General features: G+C 35.6%; 1 protein-coding gene across 1 annotated transcript; it reads right to left on the bottom strand.

Annotated features, from left to right (window-relative positions):
* Nucleotides 1–5,485: 5,485 nt before the first annotated feature.
* On the bottom strand, nucleotides 5,486–5,878 carry LOC136968579 (transmembrane protein 60). The gene has a single exon (XM_067262578.1). It carries the CDS (start codon nucleotides 5,876–5,878, stop codon nucleotides 5,486–5,488), a length of 393 nt encoding a protein of 130 aa, XP_067118679.1.
* Between the last annotated feature and the right edge of the window lie 5,752 nt (nucleotides 5,879–11,630).

Below are 11,630 nucleotides of genomic sequence, written 5' to 3'. Positions count from 1 at the left end.
GAGGAGCGGGTAGGAAAGAAAAAAGGTCAAATAACTGGTAAACCCTGGGTTACGGAGAAAATGACGAGTAAAATGAATGAAAGAAGAAGGTGGAAGAATGTGAACTCTGAAGAAGGAAGACGAAAATACAAAGAAATGAACAATGAGCTAAGAATGGTGATCGAGCGAGCCAAAACAGCGTGGCTCGAAAGAGAATATAAAGAAATTGAAAGTCTGGAGAAGTATAAAAGATTTGAAGTATGATAAAGTTAAGAACACATTCTGGTTCGGAGGGGCTAAGAGAGTAACTATTAGTGACAAAAATGGAGAGAGTATAAATGATAAGGAGAAGATCCACAGATGGCACGAATACATCAGTGATCTTTATAGAGCGGAAGATAATGTGAAACTAAAGGTAGAAGAAAGTGCTGTGAATAAAGATGAAGAAAAGCTCCGATCTTGACGAAAGAGGCCACGAGTACAGTAAAAGGGTTAAGAAATAGAAAATCAGAAGGCATCGATAATATCCCTACAGAATTCATTAAGAATTTGGGCGAAAATGGAATTAAGAAATCAAAACACCACACCTATAGTTGCCGAGAAATTTAATAAAAAACGCAACAAACGTTTTCAACCAAATCTGTTGGCCATCGTCGGGTTAATTTACGTTTTGCCGAGCGAGTTTTACTTGAATGGAATTAAGAAAATTGCTAGGATTTACAACGTGATCTATGTATGACACAGGCACATGGCCTGGCGACTTTCTGAGGAATATTTTAATTCCTATTCCGAAGAACAGTTAGCTTGATCTCTTATACCTAAAAAATATTTTTTAAGAATACCGTGTATTAAAGAAACGCCTCTATGGAAAACTGAGCTCATTCGTAAGGGAAGAACAGTTTGAGTTTAGAAAGAGAACAGGCACTAGAGATGCGATGAGAACTACAGGAGAAAGATACATCGAAAAGGGAAAGGAATGTTGGTGTGTTTTATAGATCTAGAGAAGGCGTTTGACAAAATTGACCGGGAAAGATTGATAGACATTTTGAGGGGAAAAAAAGAGTAGATTGGAAAGACAAGAGATTAATACTAAACTTGAACAAATATCAGAGAGTAGTAGTTAAAGTGGATGGTCAATACAGAGAGGAAATCACGATTGAAAAGGGCGTTAGGCAGGGGTGTTGCCTATCACTACTTCTTTTCAACATATATATGGAAGAGAAGATCGTAGAATATCTAGAGCGGAAGTGGGAAAGACATAAAGAGGAGAATTGGTACAGCGAAAGAAACATTTAGCAAAATTAAAACAACTTTGTGAGGGCTTCCGAAATTAGAATTGAGAAAAAGACTGGTCAAATGCCACATCTGGAGTGTTTTCCTCTGGGGTGCTGAAACTTGGACCTTGAGACAATACAACATTAAGAGAATAGAGGCCGTAGGGATGTGGGTGTGGAAATAGAAAAGAATAGAGAAAGTCAGCTGGAGCGATAAAGTGAGAAACGAGGAAGTCCTAAGAAGAGTGGGTGAAAAAAGGAGCGTATTAAAGGTAATAAAGAGGCGAAAGGCCAATTGGATGGGACACGATTCGAGAGGAAAGCTTATGGAATGACGTTATGGAAGGAATGGTTGCGAGCAAAAAGAAACGAGGGAGAAGGAGAATTAAAATAGTGGATGACTTAAAAGAGGGTGATTATAAGGAGCTAAAGACAAGAGCGCAGGATAAGAGTAGCGTGGAAAAAGTGGTGGTGCTCGCGGGACTTTAGTTTTCTGCTATACTCGGCAGAAAACTAAAAACTAAAGAAGTGTACTCGGTACGATTTCGGCGATGATTTAATCCCGCCACAAACAATCGATAGAATTATTTGTCTCAAATTTAAATGTTTATTAAGTAAGGATTTTGTAGAATAACGCTTTTTGGGCTGCAATTTGAAAAAAATTGTAGACCTATAAACTTCCACTGTCGTCCGTCTGTCTATCCTTCCTTAATCTCGAGCAGAGAGTTAGATGAAAGACGAGACCAGATATGGAAATCTTATGGGCAATAGGTCTCGATTAACTAGATATCGTACGAACTTCCGATACAAACCGGAAGTCACGTTATTTCGATTCAAAACTTCCCCCGAAAGCAGTTAATAGAAGACCGGCACGATTCTATTGTTAAAGGAAAAGTATGATGTAGGGGACACTACTAAGTTGTGGAGGAAAGGATATATTTTAAATTAAATTTAAAATACGATTAAAAATTGCAGCCTGGCATTGTGGTGATGTCACAATAAATAATTGCTCGTGTATATTTAAGTTGCCGTATTAATTATTTTAAATATTAATTTATGGTAAACTTTTAACATATTAAAAAAAAAAAAGATCACCTACTGCTAGTAGTAGTGTTAGATAAAAACGTGTTTATAATGGATGTTTTTATCTTTGATCTTTCATTCTTCAGCTTCAGGCTGAACATTAACCAATTATACTATCAGAATATATATTTTACTTAATAAACTGTTATTTATGTAAATATTAAAATAATAAATTACCTAATTGGGATAATCATTCACTTATGACAAAACCTTGGTTAAAAATTTCCAGGACTACATATTTCTATGCTACAATTCATCCAGAAAAATTGCAATTCTTTATTTCATATACTTTCATTATTTTATAAGTCATAAAATAGCATGTATCACTAAGCAGAATATTCAGATTTAATATATGTAATCTGAAGCATAAGATGTTTTAACTAATTTGTCTCCCCAGTAAACCAAGAATTATATTTAATAGGAATTTGATTCGAGTTTGTATTTTTTCCACATTTTTTCAACTCTCCAAGGAATTTAATGTCAATATTGGAGGACTAGAAAGATTAGTCTACGGTCGTCGAATACCGAACTGTCGTCGGGTTAAGGTGTAGGCCTATTGCTCTGGAGGTGTGGACCGAATTTGAGCAAACTCTGGAAATTTTTCGGGGATTGATCTGTCCCAAATATGTTGGGCCCGACCCTCCCAACCGTTGGACGGTCGGTGAGGTTTGGGCCCGACGTGTTCGGAAGGTTTTTTTCCTGGGTTGCCAAACCCAGAAAAATAATCTTCTTAGCACACGTAGAACAGAAAGCAAGCATCAAAACTTTTTACAATAAGAGAGATAATAAATATTTATTGTAATAAATTATGTTTATACATTGAGAAGAATAGAGCAAGCATTTTGATGAGATTTTTTCAGGAACCTAATGAAGTGATGAATCAGTCATATTCCTATTAAAAAAGTTGGAGTAGCAATAATGCAATATATCTTTACATCCTGCACAAGGCCATGTCATATATACAAATAGAAACTGCGAGAAACTTCTAAAATTTGATATTTTTCAATAAAAAAGTGACATTACGACCATCTTTTACCTTTTGTACAACAAAGATGAGAAAATTGCTTTCTTATATATATATATTTACAATTGCAAGATTTTTGATAATTCTCATGCTGTTTTTTTATAGACTTTTTTCAATTTCTTTGTACAAAAAAATTGTTATAATCTTGAAAACAAACTCAAACATACACTACATAAAAGGTCTTAAAACCCAGAAGTCCAGATATGATTTAAATCCTAGAGTGCTTCACTTTTGTGCAATTCCTGGCACTTGATATTGCATGGCAAGTGACAGACTTGAATTCATTTGGCATTCATTCACCAGGAAAGTTATATTTTACTGTGAAATTTATCAACTTTCTCTTTGTGCAACTGATCATCAGAATAGACTTCAAACAGAACAAATTTATTGCTCTATTGCAGACAATATGGAGTTAAACTTCATGGCAATTGTAGAACATGAAACACAGTGAAAATTTCTGTTCATGATGTATCATATTGATAACACTCCAGCAGAATTTCACTTCTTAATTGACATTTGTTAAAAACTTATGACTAGAAAATGCTTAGTTGAAAATCCTTACAACAGTATAAAAGTTTCCACTCAAAAAACTTTTATAAGTCCCTTTGTACTATATAAAATGCATACCTAATAAGAACAATTTCAAAAATGTATGTTCTCTCATTCTCTATACTTTTCCATTTATATTTATGTACTTACAATGAATTTAAAAAAGAAATAGTAAATGTGAAAGGCAACAACTATATAAACTTCCTTCCTTACTGATTTCAATCATATCTTCTAATAATTAATAGTCTCACTTCTCAATCTTCAAAAATAAGTTGCATTAATCGTCGTCTTTGACTCTACGTAATCGGCAGTATTGAATTTTAACCCGTCGACGTTTAAATCGAAAATTAAACAACAGATCTACAGCTAATTTCAGTTTTAAATCTCATCTTTGACGTATGTATTACTTTGGAGATGTATATAGACCCCCCGTGAAAATTGTCGTCTTAACTATGTATGTTTCTATAAACTTTGAGAGATAAAAACATCTGCATGAAGTTTTTCTCTCAAAGTTTATAGAAACATATAGTTAAGACAGCAATTTTCAAAGCAATCTCTATTAACTAAACAATAAACAAGAAGTAATATGTTAATAGCATCCTTTCTACTTTGATGCTTCATCCTCTTTAAGAAATTTAAACACAAGCATATATCATGGTGAATGTTTTGGAAGTTTAAGAATTTTCAACATATTTGTACCAAACTTTGGAACAATTTGTACAATTTAAACTGTAATCATCCAGTATAAGCAGCTGTTTCGATCAGTAAAACAACTCAATTTACATAAAAACATCCTTTTGGTTATCGGTCGGACAAGATTTAACATCGCGTACATCAATATAGACATCACCGACGATTACGTACGTACTTTTTACTATATAATTTAATACTCATTTTTATAAAAAGTACGTGAAGATAGCAAGACTTCGATCTTTAATATAAATAACTGATTTTACATAGTTATAACGTGAACTTTAGCCATATTAAAGCCGATAATTAAATACTCATCCGTATCATGAGAGATCATTTTTTCATTAAACAAACCGCAAGTGTCCTTTGCTCACAATTTCCCTCATTAGTCAAGATGCGACTGCAAAACTCAAACTCGCATAACATCCACAAAGATATAAAGCCACAGCCAAATGTAAAACACAGCATTTATAAATCAATGTTTCGTCTTCATTTTGAATAAGCTATCTTTGGAATGACTTCAAAATGAAGAAATTACTCCATTCATTTAAATTCTTCCATGTTGATGTTGTTACCATTTTAGAGCTTGGCAATCTTTGTAATCAGTAATCATATAAATGCTTACATAATAACTCACAATTGACAATTTATAAAATAAACAGAGCTTTCAACCCTTTGAGAACATCATTAATTATATTATAGCAGCATATCATCGCTCGGGACAAGCCAACTTCAAAGTCAAAGGTTTACATTCCGAAACATTCGACTCGGTCGTTCGGATTCATTCGAGAGAAGACTCGCATCGGAAGTTAGCTCGAGTCGCAGCCGTCGAGAGCTCGGCAACCATCGGTCGAAACAAGACGGTATTAATACTTCATTGTCACCGTCAATAGGTCCTCCTGCCAAAAAGATGCAACAGAACATCACCAGAAATTGCAATAAGCAGCATCCACAAAGGAATGGCCACAAAATACCACGAGAAACTCCAATCGAATTTCAATTTCCCGCAGAGCAGCACCTGAAATGCAACTTTCAAGAAAATGCAGAATAAATACCAAAATTTCTTCTGCATGGTAACGAAATAATGATCGTGGCCAAGCCTGCAATGAATCATGATACGAAACAACACGAAACCCATAACTTTGACGTCGAAAACCCACATGGGGCTAAAGATGATGAAGCTGTCCCAATCGATCTTTTCGTCCAGTCGAAGAGTGAAGAGGATGAGGAAGATGGTCCCGAGAACCCACGTGGCCAAAGCTTTATGAATAATAGCCATTTTGCATCCTCTGCACGCCATCTATCGGTGTGATTCAATGTTTATAATCGGAGATAATCGATTAATTAAACTTTCTAAATGATTCCGCTCGATTAATAACGCTTACGGGTCTTTCTTATCGAAACACCGGCCAAATCCGACTAAGTACAGGTGCGAGGAGTAAAGCGGAAAAACCTGTTCACCTTCAACTTTCCTCCTTCCTGTTACAGTAAATAAAACTTATTCGAAAATTAATTGCGAAATTATTATTAAACTATTAACGCCCTTGAATCGAGATAAATTAATATATTGAGATAACTTCACAATATTGTTAATGATAATTATTGCGTATATCTCTCTAGATGAGAGCAATGTGATACGGCGATGACGTCAAAAAAGTACTCTAAATGATGCTAATTACAAAAATTTAAATGTAATTTACATCGATAGAGTTAAAGGGTGATTTTCGACCCATTTTATATAAATTATGATTTTAATAATTACTAAATGATTAAAAACAAATTGAAAAGTTAAATGTTTCTTAATTCGCGCTAAAGAACGAAGTTTTTGAGTATTTAGTTAGAGGAAGCGACGTCATTAGTTTTTTCAAAATATTTTCTTTGTATTTAAAACTCCAAATTTTATTTTTTAATCAATTTGTTACTCTGTAATTTATGCTTTATGAATTTGTATAAAACTGTTTTTCCCTCTCCCTACCTTGTAGACTTTTTCCTTCACTCTTTCCAATCTGTAGACATTTACGGCCGGATGGCCTAGCGGTTAAAGTGTCGTCCTGATACTCTCGGACAGGGCCGGCACAAATTTGGTGGGGGTCCCCCCTTTAAGAGTAGGCAAATTTGACGATTTAGAAAATTTACACAAAATACTGTACTTTCAATTAGATTTCAACTAGGAAGTTGTAAATTTCATTTAAAAATAAGGTTATTGTAAACATACACATATTTTATTGTATAAAACTAATTATTTTAATTTAACTGAAAAATACCTATGTGAAATTTTTTCCCGAAATTTTCCGATGTTTCATAGGTTTTTTCCCGGGTTTGGTTTTCTCTGCCTGTTGCCCTCATGATTAGGCCACACTAGGCTGTCGCGGTAATAGAAAAAAAAATTATGTTTAAACATAATTTTTTTTCAGTTTTGTGGGGGCCCTGGGCACAGGCCCCAAATGCCCTTATGTAAATCCGGCCCTGCTCTCGGAGACTCGGAAACAAATCAGAGCATGTCTAAAACAGCAGGAATTTTTTGGGGGTGATCTACCTCGGTTATGTTGGGTCCCTATCCTTCATTACCAGGCCGCCTCATCGTGAATCTTGGCTAAACCCATGATGGGTATGATTAATCAGAAAGCCTTCTTACAGCAGATGAAATCCTCTATACGCATCAAAGGTTGTTTAATCCTACTCATCATGAGTTCGGCCAGACCCACAATAGGGTCGGTTAAGTGGTAAGGGATAGAACGCGGCATATTCAGGATAGACCGCCCATAAAAAAGTTGCTACGAAGTTGTTCTTTCGAATTTCATCCCAGCTCCCCAGATGATAGGTTGAAGACTTAACCGCTTCGGACAAGGAAGGCATTCTAAGTTTGTCTTAAGCTTTTCATAAATTTTTGTCTATCGATTAAAGCGGACCTATTCATTTTCCTCCATTCCAGCCATAACTACATTAGCTAGAGGCACTTTTATTCAAAAATGTTGCATTTTTGTTTGACTCCACCTTACCTTTTGAGTTAAAAATCTTGCTTGATTGTGAACGAATGGGAAAAAACGTTTCCAAGGGTACGGAGTTTTATACATAATCCCAACGCAATATTTCAGGAATTAGAACGTATTTGGCCCCGACCTTGATTATTATATTCACCAGTTTCCTGTGAACTTGTATTTTGCACATTTAGTTGATCTAAATCAATGCTTACGAATGGTGCTTTAAAGCTCTTTTCGTCCCTTTCCTTCACCACCAGACTGCCTCTGTGGGCACTAAGAGGGTTTTCTTAGCAAGCCTATTGTGGGCTCATTCAAACTCGCATTGGGGTGGCCCGACATCCAAACAGACCCCCTGCCGAAAAAGTACTGGGAATTTTTGACCATTCCGGACTCTATCCGTATTCCTAGAGAGATGGACTGCCACCCTAACCACCAAGCCATCCATGAAACTAAGGACGGTAGTTTATGGGAATATACATAAGGTGACCAACTTTTTTACATTAAAAAGGAGGACAAGTAAATTGCAGGAAAAAATATTGTAAATAAAAGAAACATTTTATTCATTGCAATAATAATACACTATAATAATCTCTACTGCATGCGTATGTGCCGTGTTATGTTTCGGTAAGAAGTAAAACAAAGCTAGTCGCATGCAGCGCACTCTCTCAAGATCTCCTGTGCAGAGCACGTGTTTTATAATCGCGCCTTGCTGCAATGTACCGAGCCTTGAGGAACCGTCATGTCAAATACAAACACATCACATCACATGCAACGGATCGGCTCGGCATCAATCGAATATAGATTTACAGATTAGTCTTCAAATAACGAAAAGGAAGACACTTTTCGAGGGAGGACAGAACTTACAAAAGCAGGACGGTTGGTCACCTTAATATAAATAATGCAACTTAATGTAAATATATAAAATTTACGGCGATTATAGGTATTAGTAATAAATAACGATGTTAGGTGTCACGTTTCTGAAATACCCTCCTATGATCTACATACAAATTATGATTCCTACTGTTTCAACACTCATTGGGCTGCAATTTGAAATTGTAGACCTATAAATTCCCACTGTCGTCTGTCTGTGTCCTTTAATCCCGAGAACGGAGTTAGATGAAAGTCGAGACCAGATATTGAAAGCTTAGATTAAGGTCAGGAGGCCACGATTAACTGTATACGAACTTCCGGCTTACATCAAAAGTCACGTTATTTCAATTCAAAAATTTTCCCCTGAAACGAGTTAGATGACCGGCGCAGCTCTATTGTTAGCAGGAAAAGTATGATGTACAGAGGCAAGACACTATTAATTTGAGGTGAACAATTTAAAAAAAATTAAATATATGATTAATTAAAATTGCAGCCGGGTATTGTGAATGTCACGGTAAATAGTTGCTCATTATACTGTACAAAAATACAGCGAGGTATGCACGATTTTGAGAATATGGATTCCATTCATGGCAGATTCAGAAAGACCAAGGCACATGGGTTCTGCCATTTTCCAGTGAACGTTACTCAATTGCCTTGGAATTAATTTAGTTACTTAATCTTATAATAAACTTGGAAGTTTATACCAAGACTAAACAAGAAGCGTATCTTAGTACTTAATTTTAATTAAGTCACACCATATGTTTTGTTATATTTATTTCAAAGCAACAAAGCTGATGCTTTTGTATCAAAGGACAAAGGGGTGATATAGCATTATAAGCATCTCCACCTGAATATATCCCTGCATAAAAATGATTTTACAATTCACAAAATTTTATAGCACTAATGGTAAAAATAGGAGAACCCATGGCAACAATGTATGATATAATTATTATTAAAAATAAAATGTAGGTTTGCCTAAGTTGTCAGACAAGGCCATGTTAAGTGTTAGGCACTGCTTAGGACCCAGAAAAATGTAAAAAGAAATAAAGGACTAATACTGTTTTACAAAGACTGTGTAGTCTAATACCAGGGAAAGAGTGAAGTGTCTGAAGAGGCCCAAAGTACCCAAAAGCCTAGGGACCCAGCCATGGGATAGTACGACCTTGTTGACAAATACAAAAATGATTTAATTTCATTCGTATTAAGGGTGATTGGAAGGTCAGAATGGTGCTTGCCATATGCCAGGCCAATTTGTATCCAAGTTTGGTCTTCCCGAGCAATTCCGAAGATCCGATCTGGATTCAAATCCTCAGAACAATAACACGACGCCTAATTCTAAAAATGTCCGAGCATAGTTCTTTCGAATTATTAATCTCCCTCTTCTTGTCGTTAGGTCGCATAAAAATGAAATAAATTTTGCTTTCGGCAACAAGATAACGTTCAGCAGAATCATTAACATTCTTAAGTACTTATGCAAAAACTCTTTTTGACCTTTCACCTTTCTAAACAATCCATTTACTGTTACTCTGTTAAGCTATCCATTTTCTTTAGTTTTGAACTCTACCTTAGGGGCATTAGGAAGCTATCTTTTGATATCCATTATGAGTTTGGCCAGGCTGACAATGGAGGAAGCCAGATGGTAAGGGATTAGGCCTGACAGACCAGTAATGAAAAATTCCCAGAGGTTCAGAATCCAGATCACATATTTCTGAATTTTTCATAGTCCTGGGTCAATATCTTAACCCATACCTATAAAATTCTAAGGATCTACTGTATATTAATTTTATCAACAGTTTCTACCCTGAGGACACTAAAAGGACCTTTCAATCATACCTATCATATTCTGTCAGGCCCATCACAGGAACACATTGGGAGCAAGAGGGAAGACATTTCTGAGACAGGTTATGTATGAAAAATTCCCAAGGATCTTAAACCCACACTTGAAACTAAGCCTCTGGAGTAGCAGGCTGATAATTTTACCATCAGGCCATCTATTACATTAGAATCTAGATTCCTGCCAATAGAAGATGATACATTATCCCTACATGCAATTAAATGTGAAAATAATCTAATTCTTTAAACCCTGGGCACTTTTCCTTGTGCTAATCTCATCTTCAACCCAGCCTCAACAAACAGCTAGGTGATAAGTAATGAGGTCTTCAAATCTCAATCAAACCACATGTGAAAATTTCTGAATGGTCAACCACAAACCTTCAGAACAGGCAGGTGCCATTACTGGCCATATTATTATTATTAACATCATACCATAATTCACTATACTCTCTTATTGTAGCTCTTGTATATTAGACTGCCCTATCCCTTATTACTTAGGGGTAGGGATCTGACTTTGGTGCTATTCTTCTATATATACAGTATATACCGGTAGGTTATATATATGAGGGGAGTCCGATATTAAAGGTGCAGGCCAAAATTACACTAACATTTATAATTAAAAAAAATATTTAATACATTCCACAAAAACTACACACTTGTTTATTTCTCTCTCAACATAATCGCTGTAAACGTTGAGACATTTATCCCAGCATGACAATAGTTTGAACACCCTTCACGGTACTGTTGCTTGAAGTAGTCCAGAACGTAGTTCTAAATCCTCTGATCTGCAAAGCGTTTCCCCACCAAAAGTTTCTTTAAAGGTCTGAATAAATGAAAATCCAATGGGGGGGCTAAATTTGGACTATACAGATCCAAATTTATCTCAACTGTATACATATACAGTTGAGGGACATCCCAATTCCACTGTGCCAACCATAATTTGGTTTGATTTGACATGTGGAGTATAGTAACCCTCAGATTTTCATTTATTTGGACCTTTAAAGAAATTTTTGATGGGGAAGTGCTTCGTGGATCATGAGGAATTGCAAGACACAGTTCTGGATTACTTCAAGTAACTTGACAAGCAACAGTACCGAGAAGGGATGTTCAAACTAGTGTCACACAGGGATGTCTCGATGATTATAGAGATTATGTTGAGAAATAAACAAAAGTATGTAGTTTTTGTAGAATGTATTAAATATATATTTTTTAATTATAAATGTTAGTGTAATTTTGGCCTGTACCTTTAATATCGGACTCCCCTCCTAAAATACTATTCCAATATTGCTCCTGTATTTCTAATACATGGTATATGATTCCTATTGTGACAAGTTTGGTCACCCCTGC

Source organism: Centruroides vittatus, unplaced genomic scaffold (assembly GCF_030686945.1).
Source record: "Centruroides vittatus isolate TY-2023 unplaced genomic scaffold, ASM3068694v2 contig_15, whole genome shotgun sequence".
Lineage (NCBI taxonomy): Eukaryota > Metazoa > Arthropoda > Arachnida > Scorpiones > Buthidae > Centruroides > Centruroides vittatus.
The sequence above is the reverse complement of the archived record's forward strand: the minus strand, read 5'-3'. Positions and strand labels throughout refer to the sequence as shown.

What these genes read in the sequence shown, in the direction of transcription:
- LOC136968579 (XM_067262578.1), bottom strand. Translation starts at nt 5,878, where the DNA reads ATGGCTATTATTCATAAAGCTTTGGCCACGTGGGTTCTCGGGACCATC.